Source organism: Castanea sativa, chromosome 2, assembly GCF_040712315.1.
Source record: "Castanea sativa cultivar Marrone di Chiusa Pesio chromosome 2, ASM4071231v1".
Taxonomy (NCBI): Eukaryota; Viridiplantae; Streptophyta; class Magnoliopsida; order Fagales; family Fagaceae; genus Castanea; species Castanea sativa.
Window position 1 is genome coordinate 12,326,671 of NC_134014.1, and position 20,850 is coordinate 12,347,520.

The 20,850-nt window shown below is 35.3% G+C and overlaps 2 protein-coding genes across 3 annotated transcripts; both read left to right on the forward strand.

The window, feature by feature from the left end:
• The first annotated feature begins 6,265 nt into the window (after nt 1-6,265).
• LOC142623295 (outer envelope pore protein 16-2, chloroplastic) lies at nt 6,266-10,953 on the forward strand. Of its 2 annotated transcripts, none has more exons than XM_075796687.1 (7): nt 6,266-6,541; nt 7,132-7,183; nt 7,291-7,362; nt 8,703-8,734; nt 9,044-9,077; nt 9,809-9,876; nt 10,551-10,953. In XM_075796687.1, the coding sequence occupies exons 1-7, from the start codon at nt 6,410-6,412 to the stop codon at nt 10,692-10,694; spliced, it is 534 nt and encodes a 177-aa protein (XP_075652802.1). In that variant the 5' UTR covers nt 6,266-6,409; the 3' UTR covers nt 10,695-10,953. The 2 variants fall into 2 exon arrangements, with proteins under 2 accessions (XP_075652802.1, XP_075652803.1); XM_075796688.1 differs by having other exon boundaries at nt 7,297-7,362.
• Nucleotides 10,954-13,734: 2,781 nt separating this feature from the next.
• Nucleotides 13,735-16,701, forward strand: LOC142624694 (uncharacterized). Its single transcript, XM_075798403.1, has 2 exons — nt 13,735-13,915; nt 15,524-16,701. Exon 2 carries the CDS (start codon nt 15,587-15,589, stop codon nt 16,370-16,372), a length of 786 nt encoding a protein of 261 aa, XP_075654518.1. The 5' UTR covers nt 13,735-13,915; nt 15,524-15,586; the 3' UTR covers nt 16,373-16,701.
• Nucleotides 16,702-20,850: the final 4,149 nt, after the last annotated feature.

Here is a 20,850-nt window from a genome sequence, read left to right on the forward strand (position 1 = left end):
AATAATTTCTCCACGGGCCCACTTTTTGGTGGAGAGGGAGTTTTCTTCCCAAATTGGGGAGAAAATAGGTTTAAGATAGGAAATTACTCATTTGCCACTCTCTCCGCTTACAAACTGGTTTTCTTTTAAATTTCTTTTTTATGGTTTTAATGTTTTTTTTCTTATAAACTATTAATATTTTTTATTTAATATGAGCATAAAAGTGAATTTATACAAACACCATTTTCTACAATTTTATTATTATTTTTCTCAATCAAATAATTTTTTTTCTTCTAATTCTTTACTTTTCCACCTCAAACCAAATACATACAAGACAAAACTATTTTTTTTTTTAATCTTCACAATTCCATCCTCATCATTTTTTATCTCCCACTTTTCCATCTCAACCAAACAATACCTGCGACTATTGAAGAGGCATATCAATTATCAAGAAGGAAAAGTCAAGAGGTACAGACTTTTTCATCGATTTTTTTTACACCATACCATTTATGTTGCTTAATTTGTGCTGTCGTGCTCAAGTGAGGTGTGTGAGAGAGTTATTTATTCTGAAAAAAAAAATGGTATCTGTTAGGACTCAAAACTCAGGACTCTATCAAGAATTAGTGTTTGTTTGATGTTTGTTGATGCCCATTTTTGCAAATCCATACCCAAAAGCCTATGAGGAAGAAAGCCCAATAAGTTGCAAGACGAAAAGCAAGGCTCAAAGGCCCACCAAGAAGACCAAAGAGCAAAAGAGGTCCAAAGGAAGAAATCCATGGAAAAGTGAGCTGCAGCAATACAAATCTGCCGTAGAATACGAATCTGCCGCAAAATACGAATCTACCGCATAATACATATCTGCCGCAGAATATAGTTCTTCAGCAGAATGGCTTCGGTAGATGAAGATAAATTGGACCCAATACCTTTTTGATCCATTCATCATTATTTGGCCCATAAAGGCCCAAATCCTTTTGTACAAAAGAGATAGATGTGAAAGCTAATATGAAGAAGCACGATGAAAAGAAATAAGGAACGACAGGAAGTGTCAACAGCAGGAATCACGTGAAGGAAAGAAAAGTCAAACCAAAGATAATGACAAATGCAGCAAGAATGCATGAAGGAATAAGACAAAAAACGTGCAGCAAAATGAAATAGAGCTAATCTGCTACGGCAGAAACGGCGTGGGAACGAAAACAAAAGATAATAGAGCAAGCATAGAAGGGCCAGGGCACCACCAACCTGTACCCAGCCAATACAAGGGAGGTGGGCCCACGGTCAAGGAGATTCAGAGAGTGTGGTTTGGTGATGGGGGAAAAAGGGAGTCTATATTTGGTTTTCTGTCATAGCTTCTTTTGGGAATATACCTTGCTGGGATGGTATCTTACACAAAAGAAGTAGTTAATGGTTGTGACCATTTGATGCATGCCATAGAGCTAGGTAGTGAGGTAGCCCAATCCTTACCTATTTGAACCTAGAGATAGAGGTATACAACAAGAACAAACAAAAGGAAATTTTGTCGTGAAATGAGTAATGGTGTAGCAAACAAACTGAGCAATGGCAGTGGTCGGGGCAACCAATGGGTAAGTGGGTAGTTGTGTGGGCCTTTTTTGCAAATGTTGGGCTGGGTCGCCTCCTGCTGCACTAGGCCCAAAGTTTTCTGGATCAAGGAGTTGGGACCGGTCCAATAGCAACCTTCTTTGGTCCGGCGTGTGCGCAAACGATGAGTCCAAGCTCAAGGGAAGACGCTGCAAAGTGGGCTTATTCCTTGTTTTTGCTGCAGAAGGAACTTTTCTTCAGTTTTTGCCGTAGGTCTAACTCTTCTGCTGTATGGTAAAACTGTCTGCAGTGCAACAAAACTGCTTGCTGTGCAGTTAAGCTGTCTGCTGTGCTAATAAAGTTGTCTGCTGTGCCAATAAAGCTGTCTGCCGCGCATTAAAGCCTTTTGCAATGTGAACGACTCTTCATTTTTTACTACAGAAATATGTTTCTACTTCCTGTACATAAACAAATCTAAAACCCAAAGAAAATACTAATCAAGCAAGTGTTAGCTTACATGGGTTAGCATATTCTCAAATATATACATACGTATATCCATAAATATACTTATACGTATACACAAAATGTGAGAAACAAAATATATGTATATATATACTTGTGTCAGGATAATGGGTTCGAAGTAAAACACGTAACAACAAATATAGAGGAAAGTTTCGGCAGGAAAGAATTAGATAGCATAATAACTAACACGGTAAATATAATAAAAAGTTACTATAGCAGAATAACAAGTATAACAAGTAAAGATGCCACAGCAGGACAACCGATGTGGCAAACGTGATAAAAAAACATGCTCGGCAGATATAAGTTATAATGAGAGAAAACAAATATATTTGCAATCGAAATCAAATACTGAATCTTCCCATAGAATAAGTAAACCAAGAAGGAACCCAAACCCCAACTTGAACAATCTTGCCGCAGGCTTCTGCCATAAAAGTTGTGCATTTTGGAGAATAGGCCTAAATGACTACTAGTTATCATTTTTTGGAGACTTCAAAGAGTGAGTTTGCTAAGAGGGGGGGAAAAGATGGTCTATTGATGCATGCCCCTATTCCTGCCACGTTTTCTCTCTTCTTTTTACCACTTTCTTTCTTTCTCTCCGTTCTATTTTTTTTTAACTCTTAGTTTCCTTACTACTCTCTTGCCGTAAATTTTTTTTCTTATTTGGGTCTTTTCCTTTAGGTACTTCCTCTCTTGGGTCCCATTCCGATTGGGTCTCTCGTGCTTCCTTCACCTGTGGGTCCCTCTCCCTTTTCTCATCCATGGCTACCTCCTTTTATAGTGATCAAATTCAATGAGATTTCTCCCTTTTACCCTTAGGGCTTCACCAATTATTTTTGGTTCATTGTGGGCATCCATTCAAGACTACCCACTGACCCATTGGTTGCCCAGACCACTGTCATTGCTCAGTTTGTTTGCCGCACCATTACTCATTTCATGACAAAACTCCTTTTTGTTTGTTCTTGCTGTATACCTCTACCTCTTGGGCTATCTTACTACCTTGCTCTATGGCATGCATCAGATAGTCCAAACTATTTATTACTTCTTTTGTGTAAGATACCATCCCAGCAAGGTATACTCCCAAAAGAAGTTATGACAGGAAATCAAATATAGACCCCCTTTTCCCCCCACCACCAAATCACGCCCTCTGAATCTCCTTGACCGTGGGCCCACCTCCCTTGTATTGGCTGGGTACAGGTTGGTGGTGCCCCGACCTTTCTGTGCTTGCTCCTTTGTCTTCTTTCGTTCTCACGTCATTCCTGCCGTAGCAGATTAATTCTATTTCGTCCTGCTGCGTGTTTTTTTTTGTCTTATTTCTTCATGCGTTCCTGTTGCATTTGTCATTTTCTTTGGTTTGACTTTGCTTTCCTTCACGTGATTCCTGCTGCTGACACTTCCTGCTGCTTCTTGTTTCTTTTCACCGTGCTTCTTCATATTAGCTTTCACGCCTATCTTCTTTTTCACAAAAGGATTTGGGCCTTTGTGGGCCAAATAATGATGAATGGATCAAAAAGGTTTTCGGCCCAATTTATCTTCATCTGCCGAAACCATTCTGCCAGAAAACTGTATTCTGTGGCAGAGTTGTATTATGCGGTAGATTCGTATTCTGCGGCAGATTTGTAATGCTGCAGCTCACTTTCCCATGCATTTCTTTCTTTGGACCTCTCTTGCTCTTTGGTCTTCTTGGTGGGCTATTTGGGCCTTGCTTTTCATTGGGCTTTTCTTCTCATGGATTTGCAAAAATGGGCATCAACAGTAGTCTTGAATGGATGCCCACAACGAACCAAAAATAATTGGTGAAGTCCTAGGGGTAAAAGGGAGAAATCCCATTGAATTTGCTCACTATAAAAGGAGGTAGCCATGGATGAGAAAAAAGGGAGGAGACCGGATAGAGGGAGGTAGTAAGCACGGGAGACCCAATGGGAAGGAGACCCAAGAGAGGAAGCACCTAAAGGAAAATACCCAAGTGAGAAAAACAACTTATGGCAAGAGAGTAGTGAGGAAACTAAGAGTAAAAAAGAACGGAGAGAAAGAAAGAAAGTGGTAAAAAGAAGAGAGAAAACGCGGTAGGAATAGGGGCATGTATCAATAGACTATCTTTTCCCTCCCTCTTAGCAAACTCATTCTTTGAAGTCTCTAAAAAGTAATAGCTAGTAGCCATTTAGGCCAATTCTCCAAAATGCACAACTTTGATAGCAGGAGCCTATAACAAGGTTGTTCAAGTTGGGGTTTGTGTTCTTTCTCGGTTTACTTATTCTATGGGAAGACTCAATATTTGATTTCATTATAACTTATATCTGCCGTATTTAGTCATCCTGCTGTAGAATATTTTTTATTACGTTTGCTGCATCAGTTGTCCTGCTGTGGAATCTTTACTTGTTGTACTAGTTATTCTGCTATAGCACATTTTTATTGTATTTACTGTGTTAGCTATTATACTATCTAAACCTTTCCTGCCGAAACTTTCTTCTTTATTTTTTGTAACGTGTTTTACTTCTGACCCATTATCCTGCCATAAGTATATATATACACATAAATCTTATTTCTCACGATCTGCAAAATATATATTTTATAGATGTATATATAATGCGTATGAGTACATATATGAATATATGTATGTATATATTTGAGAATATGCTAATCCATGTAAACTAACACTTGCTTGATTGATATTTTCTTTGGGTTTTAGATTTGTTTATGTGCAGAAAGTAAAAAAGTATTTCTGCAGAAAATGAAGAGTAGTCATTCACAGCAGACAGCTTTATTGCACAGTAGGAGGCTTTACAGCAGACAGCTTTATTAGCACAGCAGAAAGTTTATTTAACACAGTAGAAAGCTTAACTGCACGGTAGACATCTTTATTGCACAGCAGGAGGCTTTACAGCAGACATCTTTATTGCACAGCAGGAGGCTTTACAGCAGACAACTTTATTAACACAGCAGAAAGCTTAACTTCACGACAGACAACTTTATCAGCACAACAGAAAACTTAACTGCACGACAGACAGCTTTATCAGCACAACAGAAAGTTTAATTGCATGGCAGAAAGCTTTATTGCGCAGCAGACAGTTTTACTACACAGCAGAAAAGTTATACCAGCGGTAGAAACTGGAGAAAAGTTCCTTCTGCGCTAGAAACAAGGAATAAGCCCACTTTGCAGCGTCTTCCCTTGGGCTTGGACTCATCGTTTGCGCACAAGCCGGACCAAGGAGGGTTGTTATTGGACTGGTCCCAACTCCCTGATCTAGAAAACTTTGGGGCCAATTGCAGCAGGAGGCGGCCCAACCCAACATTTGCAAAAAAGGCCTACACAATGTGTGTCTGAAAACGACGATCGTTCTCCTGTGTGATAATTTTTTTTTTGGATCATGTGTGATTTTTTTTGAGAAGGTAAGTGTTTCATCAAAAAAAAAGAAAAGAAAAGAAAAAGAAATGATAAGTGAAATATATAATATAGAGAGAGTTATGGGATATGATAATTATGTAATTCACTTGAAAATTTATACTTTAATCACAAAATCACACTTTATTTCTCTAAAAAAAAAAAAAAAAACTTTTATCATTCAACTATCTGATATGGTTATATCTATTGAGAAAAGAAATAAATAAAGGAAAAAGAAAAGTTCACACTATGCTCAACAGTCAACACCAAATACTTAGTATCTTCTCAAAACAGTCTAACACCGAATATCTTGCTGATCCATCCTCTTGTTTGGGGAACACAAACCACAACAGCCAAACGCATCCAACTCTTAAGCAATTTCAAACACAAATTCAACCATTTTAATTCCCTACTTAGTTACAAGCTTGAATTGCTAAGATCGGTTAGGATTTAAGTTGTACAGAGGAGCTTTACACACATGTTTATTTAGATTAGATTAAAATAGTATTTTTATCTTATAAAGAAAAAACACCAAATATATTTTTTCTATCAAAAAAAAACCACCAAACATCTTTTTATTTATTTTAATTTTAATCGATAATCCATGGTAGAGGCCACCTGGTATTTAATCGTCCACACTGAATTCCAAATTCCAAGAACAAGACACGTGGGCAAGTTCGATCCCAAAAGGTCGCCACGAAGGTCTGCATTCTCGTTAGAGAAGCAGACACGTATGGAAACGCCAACACGTGTCCTTTCTCTAACTGATTTTGTCCTACAATGTAACCGCTTCCTTTTCTTCTCTCTCTTTTTTTTTTTTTTCTGTTTCACTTCCAGTTCAAGAGAAAGAGTAGTGTGCATATATGATCTTATAATTCAGATAGGATAGCGAAGAGGGTTATAAATATAAAGTATAATTCCTTTTGATCTGGTATTGTTTTTACTTTCTAAGCTTTTATTAATTGAAGGATAATATCAGGAAAAAAAAAAAAAATGAGCAGCAGCAGTAACTTGGAGACAAGGTCATTGCTGGATGAGCTGAGTAGCTTCGAGAAGGGTGGCTTCTTTGACCTTGGCCACCCTCTCCTCAACCGCATTGCTGAGAGCTTCGTCAAAGCTGCCGGGGTACTCTCTCTCTCATGCATGTTTATACAGAGGAAGAATCAGTAATTTAATATGATAGTAGAGTACGAGTATTAGATTCTAGATTCTTTCACCTTACTTTATTAAAAGTTTTACGTAATGGATCCCATCTCACTTATTGGCGGCTCACATGTGAGGAGAGTGTTAGATTAGATGAGTACATTTACAATTTTTTAAGAGTTTAAGCTTTTGAGGGAATCAGTAATTTAATTATAGTTTTAATGGCTAAGTTACATACTCCCACCTAGAGGGTTTTCAAGAACCTATGATTTTACTTGCGATCTCATTATCTTGTTGTGTGTGTGTGCATGTATCAAATAAATCCAAGGACACAATACTTTTTTTCACAACCATGAATTGGTATGGCTAGCTTGTTGTGATTGATTGGTGTAAATAAAACTGTAAAATAAAAATGATGTTAGTGGATCAAGTGAAAATAATATTGATCCAATCATAATATTATAGGTCATTTCAACCTTTGTGAAAAATGGTGTGTGCATATATTGTAATTTTTTACGGTGTACACCTATCTAAATCATTAATGTCTAAAATGGGTGTCTTCTGCTTCACAGATCGGAGCTATTCAGGCTGTGTCACGCGAGGCTTATTTTACAGCCATCGAAGGTACAATGATTTCCAGTGCAAGTGCAAATTGTTTAGTCCATACTTAAACACAGTTCTTTTAAGACTTCCTTTTCTAAAAAAATTATTTAGGACTTGATTTTTATTAGGTGCAGGACTTGATTCGGGTGGTGGTGATGAGCTCTCAGGTGCCAAGAAACGTCGGTTCCCAGACCTTGGAGGTAAACAACATGACAACACCCCTAATACCTTGACGGCTAAATTTTTTTAATTTTTTTTCCATGTGTTGTACATTGGATTAATTAAATTAAAACATCTAATTACCCAGTTACATTAACAAGTGAAACATATATATTTTTCAAGGACAATAAAATTTAAGGCTAAATTACAAATTGTAAGCTCTAACTTTGCCTAATAATTGAAATTAGTCCTCTTAACTCCATTTTCGTTAAATTTAGTCCCTTAACTTTCAATTTGACATCTAATTAACTAGTTACATTAACAAGTGTGATATATTTTCTTTTCAAGGACAATTGAATTTAAGGCTAGATTACAGATTGTAAGCTCTAACTTTGCCTAAAATTGAGATTAGTCATCTAACTTTATTTTTGTTAAATTCAGTCTCCGCACTTTCAATTTTGTTCAATTCAATCCTCCTCTATTTCTCTGTTAGAATTGCACTGTTAACTTTCAACTTTTTTCAATACAGAATTGCATCCTTTTGGGAGTCCTTAAAGGCTAGATTGAATAAAGTTGAATATTAGAAGACTAAATTGAATAAAAGTGAAGTTAAGAGAATTAAATTGAATTTTAGGCAAAGTTAAAAGGTACACTTTGTAATTTAGCTTAAATATTTGACATTTAATTGAAAAACTTAATATATTAAGGCTTTGTACCTAAATTTTACCCTACCTTTATACTATTAAGGAGGATGAACACACCAAAATTTGAGCGAGTGAACAATTGCATATTCAATACTCGGAATACATGTTGGACGCCTCTAGAAATATCTTGCACTTATGTTATTAGTTAGTTGGGAGGGAAAAAATATTTTTAAATATTCTTTTAATTTTAGACATCTTTTTAAAGATTTTACTAGTAGTTATTGTTTTTTAGAGCATAATATAAACAAAAAAAATATGTCCAACAATAAATAAAACATATTTATATGTGTGTGCGAGCATGTGCGAGTGTGGAGTGTGTGTGAGAGAGAGAGAGAGAGAGAGAGAGAGAGTGTGTGTGGAGCGTGTGTGTGAAATTTTCAAGAATTGTGTCATTTTTTTCCATTTCATATCATGTTTATTTTCATGCTTCCTAACCATGCTCCAATTCAAAAGATTAAATATATTTCATGATCAAATAAATTGAGAAATTAAAAAAAAAAATTATTATCCATCTTTCAAGCATATAATTTGTACAGAAATTATTGGAATAGATACTAAGCATGTCTATACTCTTGAGTGTTGCATAGATGTTTTATACTGACAATGACAACATCATGTCATGATATCTTTAAGTATATTGCAATGGCCTCGTCTTATTGTTGCTCATGTGCTTGCAGGAGAAACCAACAGAAAATCCCTTGAAGCCATGGTGAGTTTTGAACTCTCTACCTTTTTGTTCTTAGACACACTAAGAACCATTACAAAGCCTTGTGGGAATTGATTGTAATAGCATTTGGATCCACATGCAGCAACATCTTTGTTTTTTTAGATCTCACTTTAACAGTAGTGGATAAAGTTAATCTGTCTAGTTTGTTAGGACATCTAAAACGTGTCATATTCCTGGGACGAATATGATTGTTGGTGTTTGTGCAGTTCATTCATTGGCATATACTTTTGCTCATTATTTATGTGATCAACGTTTGATTTAATGGTTTGGTCTTGTAACCATGATTTTCAGGTGAAGAATACAGGAAAAGAATCTTTGCAGTGGGGTAAGCCTACATGGCCATACTCAAAATGAATTTTTTTTTTGAATATTTCAGCATCAAAAGGATTGAATGTAAACTGGAGTCACTAGAGTTGCCTGAGTTTAAGCTTAAATTGTATGTTTACTTGCTTGTTTTGACTCTTGGCAAGAATTCATATGACATTGAAGGTCTTCTTTTCTACAGTTGAAACTAAAGTTGCCCGAGTTTGGATTAAATTAGATGCTCACTTGCTTGTTTTGAGTCTTGGCAAGAATTCATATGCTATTGAAGGTCTTCTTTTCTACAGTTGAGACCAAAGTTGTCCAAGTTTAAGATTAAATTGAATGCATGCTTGTTTTGAGTCTTGACAAGAATCCATATGCTATTGAATGTTTTCTTTTCTAATATTGGAATAAGAAAAATGTTAAAAAGGCATTAGCAATTTTACTACATAATGCTTACAAATTGATATAACAAAGAATGTGATTGGTGTCACATTAGCAACATGATAAATAATTTTTTTTTTTTTTGGTGTATAAAAGTTAACACATCAGTTTGTATTTTGTAAGATTTACATAATAATATTTATGCTATCCCTAGCACCATTATTGAAATAAAAGTTTTGATACAAGTCACAAACTAAAGAAGCCTGGTTCTTTTAATTGGTTGTTGCATTGTGCATGATTCAACATACGTTTGCTAACATATAATGGGAGGGTGGAGCTAACACTAACAGTCTATTTTTACTACTGTAGGACTGGCTGCTGGAGTGTATTCAGGTCTCACTTATGGGCTAAAGGAGGCTCGTGGATCTCATGATTGGGTAATGTTCGTATTCATGATGATTATATCTGTCATCTCACAATGCTGTGGATAATATTTGATTTAAATTCCTAGTGAACTGGCTTATCTGTGTACTTTGTCTCTCTCCTATGTTTATTTTCACAGTATCTTAATTTTTGTGAAGACAGTAAGTTAGCAAATGTATAGCTGTAGATGATATGATTGTTGATAAATAAACACACCTCTCAAATGATGAAACTACAAGGAAATGGTGAATTCAATCATTTAACCATTATCTTAACACCTCTCTTATGTGTAGATTCAAACTTCCGCTTAATAAGTGGAGTCCCAAGTCCAACATGTAAAAATTTAAACTTTAATGATGAAACTACAAGGAAATGGTGAATTTAATCATTTAACCATTATTTTAACACATCTCTTATGTGTAGATTCAAACTTCCGCTTAATAAGTGGGGTCCCAAGTCCAACATGTAAAAATTTAAACTTTTCACATGTGGGCGTAGGCTTCCTCGCTTTGATACTATGATAAACAATCCCTTGTCCCAAAGGCCTAATTAATTGGGAAATGATGAGTTGTAAAATGTAACCATTGTTCTAACAATTGCGGTTTGAGACTAGGCAAAAAGCAGAGCTTCTCATCTGAAAATTAATTTAATAACTTTGTTGATTTTGTTAAGCTTTATTTTGCTGCAGAAAAACAGTGCAGTTGCAGGAGCAATAACAGGGATGGCATTGGCACTTACATCTGAGGACTCCTCACATGAGCAGATTGTGCAATGTGCAATCACTGGAGCTGCAATTTCCACTGCTGCAAATCTTCTTACTGGGATATTTTAAGGCCACCAAAGAAATGTAGCTGCCTTCCTGTTTTACTTCGATATGTTATTGTTGGTACTTGTCTAAGAATGTTGTTGCTAGGAGTTTCCTTGAGATGGTATTTTCCCTTAATTATTATAAAGGTTTTGGCACTTTCTTGGACTGGTATGTTCTTTCTTTTGTAAGCACTTTTTTTTTTACCCTGTTTTTGAACTTACTTAGAATAATAGTTAAATAATTGAATTCTGAACTTACTTAGAATAATAGTTAAATAATTGAATTCACCCTTTCCTAGTAGCTAGCTATTTAGGACAAGTGGTACTTTATAACCACTTATCATGGTTTTGATAGCTTGAAGGTCTTCATGATGTCATCTTATTATCTTGGGCATTGAATCGTCCAAAATGCTTGATTTGGTTTCAATTTGGAGGAGCTGTATTCATCGGCTTTTTTTTTTTTGGGGCAAATGTAACAGTACCAAGACTAACATTTCAAATCATATGAAGACAGTGGCCGTTTGATGATCTACTCATATCTGTGGCTAATGTTCAATATTATTGGGATATCGGTGGTTAGCTCTTCGAATCTCTTTTAGACTCATTCCAGATTACATTTTTGACTTCATATAAGTCAAAATTTGCTCATGGATAAATATTTTTTTTCAAATTTTTGTGTTCTCTCATTTATTTTATTATTATTATTATTATTTTTTTGTGTGGTAATTGCCAGCATTAAAATGCATTGCTTGGCACTTTGTTAACACTAAAATATATTACAATCTCAAACATCAATTTGTATAAGAACCCTTACAAGGGCCAATCACATCAACAAAAATTGTATTTTAACACTAAAATCTATATCAATCAGAAACCTGAATTGGTACAGTAACCCTTACAAGGGTCAATCAAATCCACAAAAATTGTGTTTTAACGCTGTATTCTATACCAATCACAAAAATCTAGAACGGGCGAGTTCATGATTAAGGAATTGTGCTTGCTGAAAAACTGCTTCCATTTCCTCCTGGTATGGATCTGCTAGTCCTGGGCTTGTTCTTGGGACTAGAAGTTGATGGCCTGGGCTTGGGCATGTAGCTTTTGGTTTTGTACTTGTTTCTGCTGTTTATAGTTGCTGCTTAGGGAGATTAAAACCTGCAGGAAATAGAGCACCTGCTTGTGTGAGTTGATAAAAATTGGGATGGTTGTGGTTGCTGTTTAGGCCGCAAGATATGGTTGCTATGTAGGGAAATCAAACCGCAAGAAATGGTTGCTACGTAGGGAAATTAAAACTCGCAGGAAATAGATCACTTGCTTGTGCAAGTTGATGAAGAAACGCTTGGTGGTATGGTGGAGTAATCAAAAGAGACTGAAAACTTCCTAACGTAATGTAGTGACCCATTCACTTAGTTGAGTAATTGATTGTTTGTATTGAACGCCATTGATTGTACACAAGCAGTCTTGTCTTATTATGGAATCTCACACAATACTTTTTGCACAAAAACCACCTCGAATTGATTTACAATATTCTTATAGTCGAAAGTTATTTTTGAGAGAGTGGCATTTTTCACCTGAATTTTTGGCATGGACCTAACCCGAACATCTATCTAACCCACCCAAGATCCTTTGTGTTGGGTTGGATTGGACAGGTTCTTACTCACTCGTAACGGGTTCTTGCTCACCCCTAATTTCAATCTAAAATGAGATATTTAATGAACATTATTAGTTTCCTCCAATATCCTATTAGTGGTACTTGATCAACACTGCTTTGTAAAGCCATCAATTTGACATATGTATTTTTTTTTAACAGCTTTAGCCTCGATTGAGTTGTTTTTTTTTCTTAAATACCACTATGATCATGTCAAAATCATGAAGCACTAACTACAATATTGACATGTTAAATGCATTTTATTCAAAATGTGGTCATATTGCTATGAAAATTTTTCATATGCCTAGAGTATTTTAAATAAAAAATAAAAAATCTTAAAATAATGTAAATTCTAAATGGTGTTATTTCTATTAAATACCATAAAGCTTTAACTAGATTATTTTCAAACTTTGCTCAAATTCACGGTCCGCAAATAATAAGACATAGCCTAGGACCGACTAAAAATATTTTGGGGTTAAGCACAAAATGTAAAATGTATTATTATAAAAGCTGTACAAAAACATGCTTTGACCACACCTAAACCTACCGCAAAATATGGTCGCCACACTGGTGACTGCGTTGGAGGTGCAAAAACGAATGTGGTGCGACTTGTGCTTCTATTTTCAAAAAACCACAAAATCTGCACCACACCTATTAATATATAAGTTATATTTTATATTTAATATAATAAGTACATATCTAACATCTATTTTATATATGTTTTTAATATATATATGAAAATTGACCAAACTGCATAGCACTTCATTGTGACCGATCTATTAAGGTGAGGTGCAGTAAGGGTTTTACACTAAATCTTTATAGAATTTAATCTTCACTAAAACATATTAAAAATTATTGAACATTTGATATTTTACCAATAATTTTTATTTATTAAATTTTTGGTACTTTATTAAATTTTTTATGTGATAAGACAAATAAACAATACATTCTATTATGCAATAATTTTTATTTTATTTTATATTAGATAGAAATTTTACTATAACCTAATTTAAGTGTATATGTGTGTGAAGCTTATTCTTAGAGACTTAAGCTTGACCCTTTCTCCCTCACACCTTACACCCCAATGACCTCATAAACACTTATATTTGTGAAGTGACCATCGCACTAAAGGTATGCAGTGGTTAAAATTCTACGGGATGTTTGGTACCCACTTTTAAACAATAGTTTTCAGTGTTTAAATAACAATAACACTTCTGACACATATTTTTATAACACTCTAATACGTATTTTCACAATACTGACCAACAATACTTACACACTACCGTCAAACACCCTAAATTTTTTCTACTTTTTATTTTATTGAGTTTTAATTCTAAGTAAAACGCTGGTTTTACGCCGTCCAATGAAAACAAGCCACATCATTATATATCAGTAAAACCCGAATACACTTAACCACACGAGCACAATAATACTCTCTTGAATCCCAAATCCACAAACACGTATCAGAATTCAGACCTAATCAAGAAATCTCCCCGCTCTTGCCTAGTCCTCCACCCAATCGCACGCACCCACACACAAGTCACCGGATTCGTTGCCGGAGCTTGGAAACCCCGTGAGCATGGTGTCGCCGCCATCCCAAGGTTTGTATTTTTCTTTTTCTTTTTTTCCAATTTGGATTTCAAATTATTGATGGGTTTGGATTGCTTTTTTGGACTTTAATAACTTGATTTGGTATGGGTTTTTTGTTTTTCTGTATTTTGGTATCTTGATGGTTTTTGAAGTGTTAGGGTTTAACTCCTAAACGAATCTGATTGTGGTTCTTCAGAGGATGGGTTGGTATTTTTTTGGTTAAAAATATGTATTCGATTGTTGAGTAATATGGGAAAAGAGAAATCAATATGAAACCTAAAGAATTTTCAAAAAAATTTCTTCATTTTTGGTTACAATTAAAAAGCAAAATGGCTGATTTATAAAATAAAACCTTGTTTCTTTGTCTTGCAGCTATTTTAGGGCCCTGTACTTGCTCTTATAAATCAAAAGTCAAAAGGAAAACCTTGAATTTTGAAGAAAGTAATTTCGCACCCTAATAGGACTATAACTTAGTCATTTGAAATGAGAACATAAGATGCACAATGAATTAAAATGGCCCCCAAAAAAAAAAAAAATCTATTTTTGCTATGAAAATTTAGTTTTGGTAGTTAGGAATTAAGCAAGACCAAGAACCCAAATGGTCCTGGCTCTATATGGTTGGGGGTTTCCGTTGACTGTATATTGTCCAAGTTTCAAGGTTACTAGCTCATGACTTGTGGATTTGATATGCTTTATCATTTTTCATTTCTCATTTCTCATTTTGGTTCATCCATGTAAACTGAAACAATTACTAGCTTTGCGTCTGTCCTTGTGTTTATAAAGAAGCTTGAAGTCAAGAAATATTTTTTAACCCAACTCACCAACCCATGAAAAACTAACTTAAGGTGTTGAGTTGGGTTGGGTTGATCTAATTATCCGTAGTTCAATAAACAGCTTTTATACCAAAGTGTCAAATATAATCTTATATATATATATATATATATATATATATATATATATATATATTTTTTTTTTTTCTCATTAAAAAACAAAGTTTTAATTGCATGAATTACACAATTTCTACAACATCATCAATAATTTTAAAATATCATTATTATCATTACTTCTACTAAAATATCATTAGTAGAAGTAATAAAATGTAGTTGTCTATTAAGGAGATAACAAAGAGTATGATTTTGGATAGAAAACAGAAATGTTTACATGTGGCCAACCTTAACTAGTTTATTCAAAAACTTTAGCTGACCCTAAAATTTTGAGATTAAGGCTTTGTTTTTGTTAATGTTGGAGGTAATTTAGTTGAATTAGGTATACTGAAGTATATGTAAGTTTCTGTTTCTCTTCGGTTTTGGAAAGCTTGTGTGATGTTTTTCTGGTTGTTGATTGGGTGTCTCTAATATTTTGTAAAGATATGGTGTTTTGGTTCAAAACCTATAGGGTGTGTGTATAATTATAAAGGGGAAGAAAAAGATATGGGTGTTTTGGTTATAAATTCTGGAGGTCTTTGTTGGAACTTTGAAAGACTATAAATTTCTCTGATTTTGCTTTGCATTAAATTCGTTGAATCAAAGGACTTTTAGTTTTACTGAATTTTGGGTTAAATACCAAGAAATGGTAAAGAATCAACCAATGAAAATGACTCAAATAATTTCTGAATGCAGGGTGAAGGAGGGTTGGAGTATTTCTTTGAGAGATAAAAAATTCTGCGTATTCTGATTTAGAAAATGTCGAGTAAGAAAGAAGAGAAAGCTCAGGTTGCAGCTGAAAGAATCAAGGCTGCAACCTTGAGTGCTGCGAAAGGTCTTAGTCGTGCTCAGGCTGAACGGGCTGCAGCAGCTGCAGCACGAAATGTCAATGCTTATGGGCAGAAGGAAGAAGGGCCTAGCAGATGGCAGGAGAAAAGGGAGGCAAAGAGGCAGATGTATTTGAACAGTACTGAAAAGGCTGTGAGATTGGGTGAAAGGAAAGACCTTAAGGCTACTACATCTACCACGAGTGGTGTGGCTTCACAATGCCAGAAGTGTTTCCAGAGTGGTCATTGGACATACGAATGCAAAAATGAACGTGTTTACATCTCACGACCCTCTCGGACCCAGCAACTTAAGAACCCCAAGTTGAGGATGAAGGTGTCAATCTCTTATGATTTAGATAATCCTGATGTTAAGGAGGAGGAGAAGCCTGAAAAGAGTTCTAAGAAAAGCAAAAGGAAGCAACGGGCAGATTCTGATTCTGGTAGTGACAGTGAGGCTTCAGTTTTTGAGACTGATAGTGGAGCATCGTCAGTTACCGGATCTGGTTATTCTTCAGAGAGTAGTTCGGATTATAGTTCATCATCTGATTCAGAGGAGGAGAGGAGGCGGCGAAGGAAGAAAAAGAAGCAGAAGAGGGGGAGGCGTAGTAAGAGGTACAGTACTTCGTCTGAGTCTTCTGATTCGGACTCGGCTTCAGAGTCTGATTCTGATGATAGGAGCAGCCACAGGAAGAGCAGGAGGCACAGCCGAAGACGCTAAAGGAGGTAGTTGAACAGTAAGGATCAGTGCATGGAGTAGTATTTGCTTTGCTATTTTTCTTGTGTGTTGTTAACCTCTACGAGCTCCAAATATGTTCTCATCAGCACCTATGGAACTTTGTGAAGGTTTTATGCATGTTGCAAGCTGTGCCTTGTAAAATAAGCTTAGTAGACATTTTCATTTTTCCGTTATTGTATGATAAAATATTTAAGATTTTGCCTTGTTTGCCTTTTCATTTTGCAGTTTGTTCTTGACCTTTTCAGTTCTCCTTTAAGTTTGTCAAACAAGATTGGTCTATTGGTGCAAGTAAAGCATCGGATTTTTCTATAGTTTGAGTTTACTGTTGCTAGTTTTGAGGACCATGACTGGCTATCATGGCTTTGAAGTAATAAATTTGGTAGTTACTGGAAATGAAAACTGCATTTAGGCTGCGTTTGGTTGAATGGAAAATATTTTCCGAGTGTAAAATATTTTCTGGTGAAAATATTTTCGGGAAAGGAAAATATTTCTTTAGTGTTTTGTTGCATTTTGAAAATTATATTAGAAAATATTTTCAAGTGTTTGGTAACATCCTAAAAAATACAAATTTTCTATTGGTTTCTTACATTTTCTTAGCTATTTTCTCAGCTTTCAAACACATTTATAATAGAAAATTTCAAGATGTAAACTTTTTAAAGAAACAAAAATCAAAATAAAACTATAAACTCGGTTAAACAGAGAAGGGGAGGAAGAAAGAGTGAGAGATCGAGAGAGCTTGAAATCGGGTCAAGGCTCCAATCTGTGTGTTGGCGTTGCCAGCAAGCTTCAGCAGCGATGAGAACGATGTGACAAGGCTCCGATCTGTGTTTGGCGGTGACGACGAGCTTCAGGCGGCGAGGATGGTATTTGTTGGTTCAAACGAGGGATGGGTCGATGGAGATGGGTCGGTGAGGACGAGGATGAGGGATGGGTCAGTGAGGACAAGGATGAGGGATGGGTTGGTGGATGGAGGACGGTGGTGCCGATGAGCTTTGGGTGGATCTAGATGGCAGTCGAGAACGAGAAAGAGAACGGCGGCGCCGATGAGCTTTGGGTCGAGAACGAGATTGATTTTGGGTGGATCGGTTTTGGGTGGTGACGATTTGGATGGTGACGTCGATGAGCTTCCAGCGGCAACTCCGATCTCTCTCTCTCTGGTTTCACACTCATCTCTTTCTCTCTCTCCACTTTTTCAGTCCGTAAAATGTTATTTGAAGGTAAAATAACTATGGAAATGGTTTTACAGGTGTGAGGGGTATTTTTTGGTCAAAGTGTAAATCATTTTCAGTTTGACCGTATTTTCAATTGGTGCCAAACACAAACAATGGTGTAAAATGCTTTCTGGAATTGGTTTTCATGTGAAACAAATGCACCTTTAGTCTTAGCTGGATAAATTTTGCTACTTTTGCATCTGAACCATATTACCCTCTGCAGAGAGCTTTAGAACCTTCTTCAGTGCTTGCATATATCTAGGCCCGGCTTTCTATGTTCTATGATTCTGGATATTCATCTAAAATAGTGTGCAGTCTAAAGCTTTAAATCATTTTTTTTTTAATGCAAGTCAGGCTGAGCAGTGAAAAGAAAAGGCTGCCAAAGACCCTTGGCATCCTAACTGAGAATTTTCAGTACAAAAGTAAAGATGTTAAGTAATATGGAATTAGGGATGTAATTAATTCCAATTCAAGGGTCTTTTGTTTATTTATTTATTTATTATTATTATAGATATTGGGAGAGGGGGTGGATTTGAACTAGGAAGGATGTTATTAACACTGAAGCTTGTACTGGGTAAGAGTACTATAAATGCATACTCTTCATTCTAACATAATTGTGGGTTTCATTACTTAAATTCATAGTAGGATCCACAATTTATGTGAAAAGGGAGTATACGTATTTATGGTACTCATAGAGTATACAATAATTTTCCGTACCCTAATATGTAATTAAACCTTAATGCCTATTCATGCTTCATATGTAATTAAGCGTTAATGCCTATTTATGCTTCTTATTATGTCAGGGATAATAAAAATGATTTTAAATGTATATTGTGAATTGTGAGCTTTTTGCTCTCTTGGATTAGTGAACTGCATATTTAAGCCCCATTTTGTGGGTTAGATTTGCAATGGAGGTAGAGGCGGAGTTTGAGTCGGGGAATTGGGTTGCAGTTGGGAAGAAAAAGAAAGATCTCAGGGAAACACTTTAAAATCAGAGAGAGAAAATCTGCAAGAAAAAATCTCTCTTCATAGTTTTATTGAGAATTCATAGACCACATCACCATAACTACAGTAATATTCAAAGGCCAGATTATTAGCTAACCAAGATCAAGCAATCCATGGGTTTGCTGCAATAGGCCACGACCAGGCCACCTTTAAGCATTATTTCTGGCTTCATGATGACCTTTTCCACTGACAAGCTTGCTAGTCATGCTGTCATTTGTTAGGATGTGTGCCCTTAAATCCTATTGTATGATGTTATGTATGACTTAATGTTGTGTTTAATAAAATTGTTTTTATTATTATCTAAAATAATGGTAACATGAATATTAGGACATTATCATATAGTCCATGAGATGCATAGTATGTGATTTATGTGAAAAGTCACAGAAGATATAAATCACAAGTTCTTTGTAAACTCAAAATTTATAGTTCGTAGTCGGTGATGAAATTGGGCATTTCATCTGCGAAGACTATAACGTATCAACTAAGATGATTTGTCTTGATCATGGAAGTGGAAACTTCTAGTTGATATGTTTTAAGAATTAAGACATATTGAACTGGACCGCTGTGAGATTTATTATTCTCCTAACGACTGTTAAATGAATAATAAATCTCACGATCTATTTGCGTGAACTCTTAATCCTGAGAGAATAATGGACCTGATCATGAGGTGTAGGTTGCTTTGATATATCATGAGTGAGATCTAAAGTAACAGTCAAAATCTCAGTATATTGAGCAGCCACATTTAGTGTTGATGGAACATATATTCTCAAGATGGAATTCATAGTTTCTTAACAGAGATATAAAATATTTCCTTGAGATAAGTTTAATGAGATCAGTTATTCAGAGAGTTAGGCCTAACCACTTTGGTAAGAAATTACTAAAGTATATATTTATGATGAATAACTTTAAATGATTAAACTGGGTACTCAAGGATAAAATGTAGTAATTTTCAAAGTGACAGTCTATATTCATGACTTTGTATTACTACGAATATTTTATGAAGGGGTTGCGTGTATAATAAAGTCTTGGGATATAATTTATTAATAAGGCCTAGAGTGCAATTATATTTATATAGTGATATTAAATATAATTAATGGTAGTTTTGGACTTGTCAATAGTTGACGAAAAAGCCCAATGCCCATTAGAGCTAGTGTCTTATTGGTCCATTTTGGTCCCACTCTAAGCCACACACTAAAGCCCAATTGGAAAGGCTCAATAGGCCAGCCCAATTAGATAATCAGTTAGTTATAAAGGGAGAAACATACATAATTTTTTTATTAAGAGAAAGAATTAGAGAGAGACATCATTGTGAAATGGTGTGTATATGAGAGTGAGACACACTTTCATTCTCCCTTTGAAAACTTATTGAAAGACCACACATCTTGGGCGTAAAGTAGATTTGGAGTGAAGATTAAAAGTATTCCCGAGTACTTCAATCTTTGGTTTTGAATTTCACCACACTAAGGTACGATATCTTGTTCTTAAATTCTGAAAGTTACATAGTGCACGTTATCAATCATGAATGAAATAGATCCTTATTTGTTGCTTCTGCTATGTGTTTTGTATGAGATACAAAACCAGTTTTTTACCAACATCATTCACATTGATCATAACAATTTATCTTTACCCTTTTTTATTTATTGTAAACCTTTAAGTAACGGTGTTAAAATCACTTTTGATTCTAGGGTCTAATTTGTTACCTTTTAGAACTTAATTGTTTATTTATTTTTTTCAAGAAGGACTTCAATGTTTATTTTGTTACTAATGAAATTATAGAGTTTAATTTAAACTATCCTTAAACTATATGTGTAAGGAAGCAGTTTGGTGCCTAAGCCCAAAAGGAAAATGATTTAGGTTCAAAGAGCCCAATACAATGAATTTGTAGAGAGTGAGTTAAAAAACTAGGTTTTAATGAATTAGACAGCAATTACAGTGAGCTCAGATGATAAAAAAAAAAAGAATAAACTGGTGTTGCCCAAAGATTTCGTCATCGGCACAATCCGAGGAGACTAGTTCTTATATATATATATATATATATATATTTCTCTTGAATTTGGTTATAAGTCTAGTTCTTGTTGCTATAGTACTTTCTTCTCTTGAATCTCCCATCCTCCCTTATAAGGGACTTCTTTCTCTATTATATACCCTGTTTATCTTCATCTTCACCCTCCACGTGTAGGGCAAGCTGCTTGCTTTTATCATTGTCTCATCAGCACCTTCTTGAAATCTTTGGGAGTAGCTGTA

What these genes read in the sequence shown, in the direction of transcription:
- LOC142624694 (XM_075798403.1), top strand. Translation starts at nt 15,587, where the DNA reads ATGTCGAGTAAGAAAGAAGAGAAAGCTCAGGTTGCAGCTGAAAGAATC.
- LOC142623295 (XM_075796687.1), top strand. Translation starts at nt 6,410, where the DNA reads ATGAGCAGCAGCAGTAACTTGGAGACAAGGTCATTGCTGGATGAGCTG. An exon ending in TCGGTTCCCAGACCTTGGAG is followed by an intron (nt 7,363 to 8,702) that starts GTAAACAACATG and finishes ATGTGCTTGCAG; the next exon opens with GAGAAACCAACAGAAAATCC. An exon ending in AAAAGAATCTTTGCAGTGGG is followed by an intron (nt 9,078 to 9,808) that starts GTAAGCCTACAT and finishes TTACTACTGTAG; the next exon opens with GACTGGCTGCTGGAGTGTAT.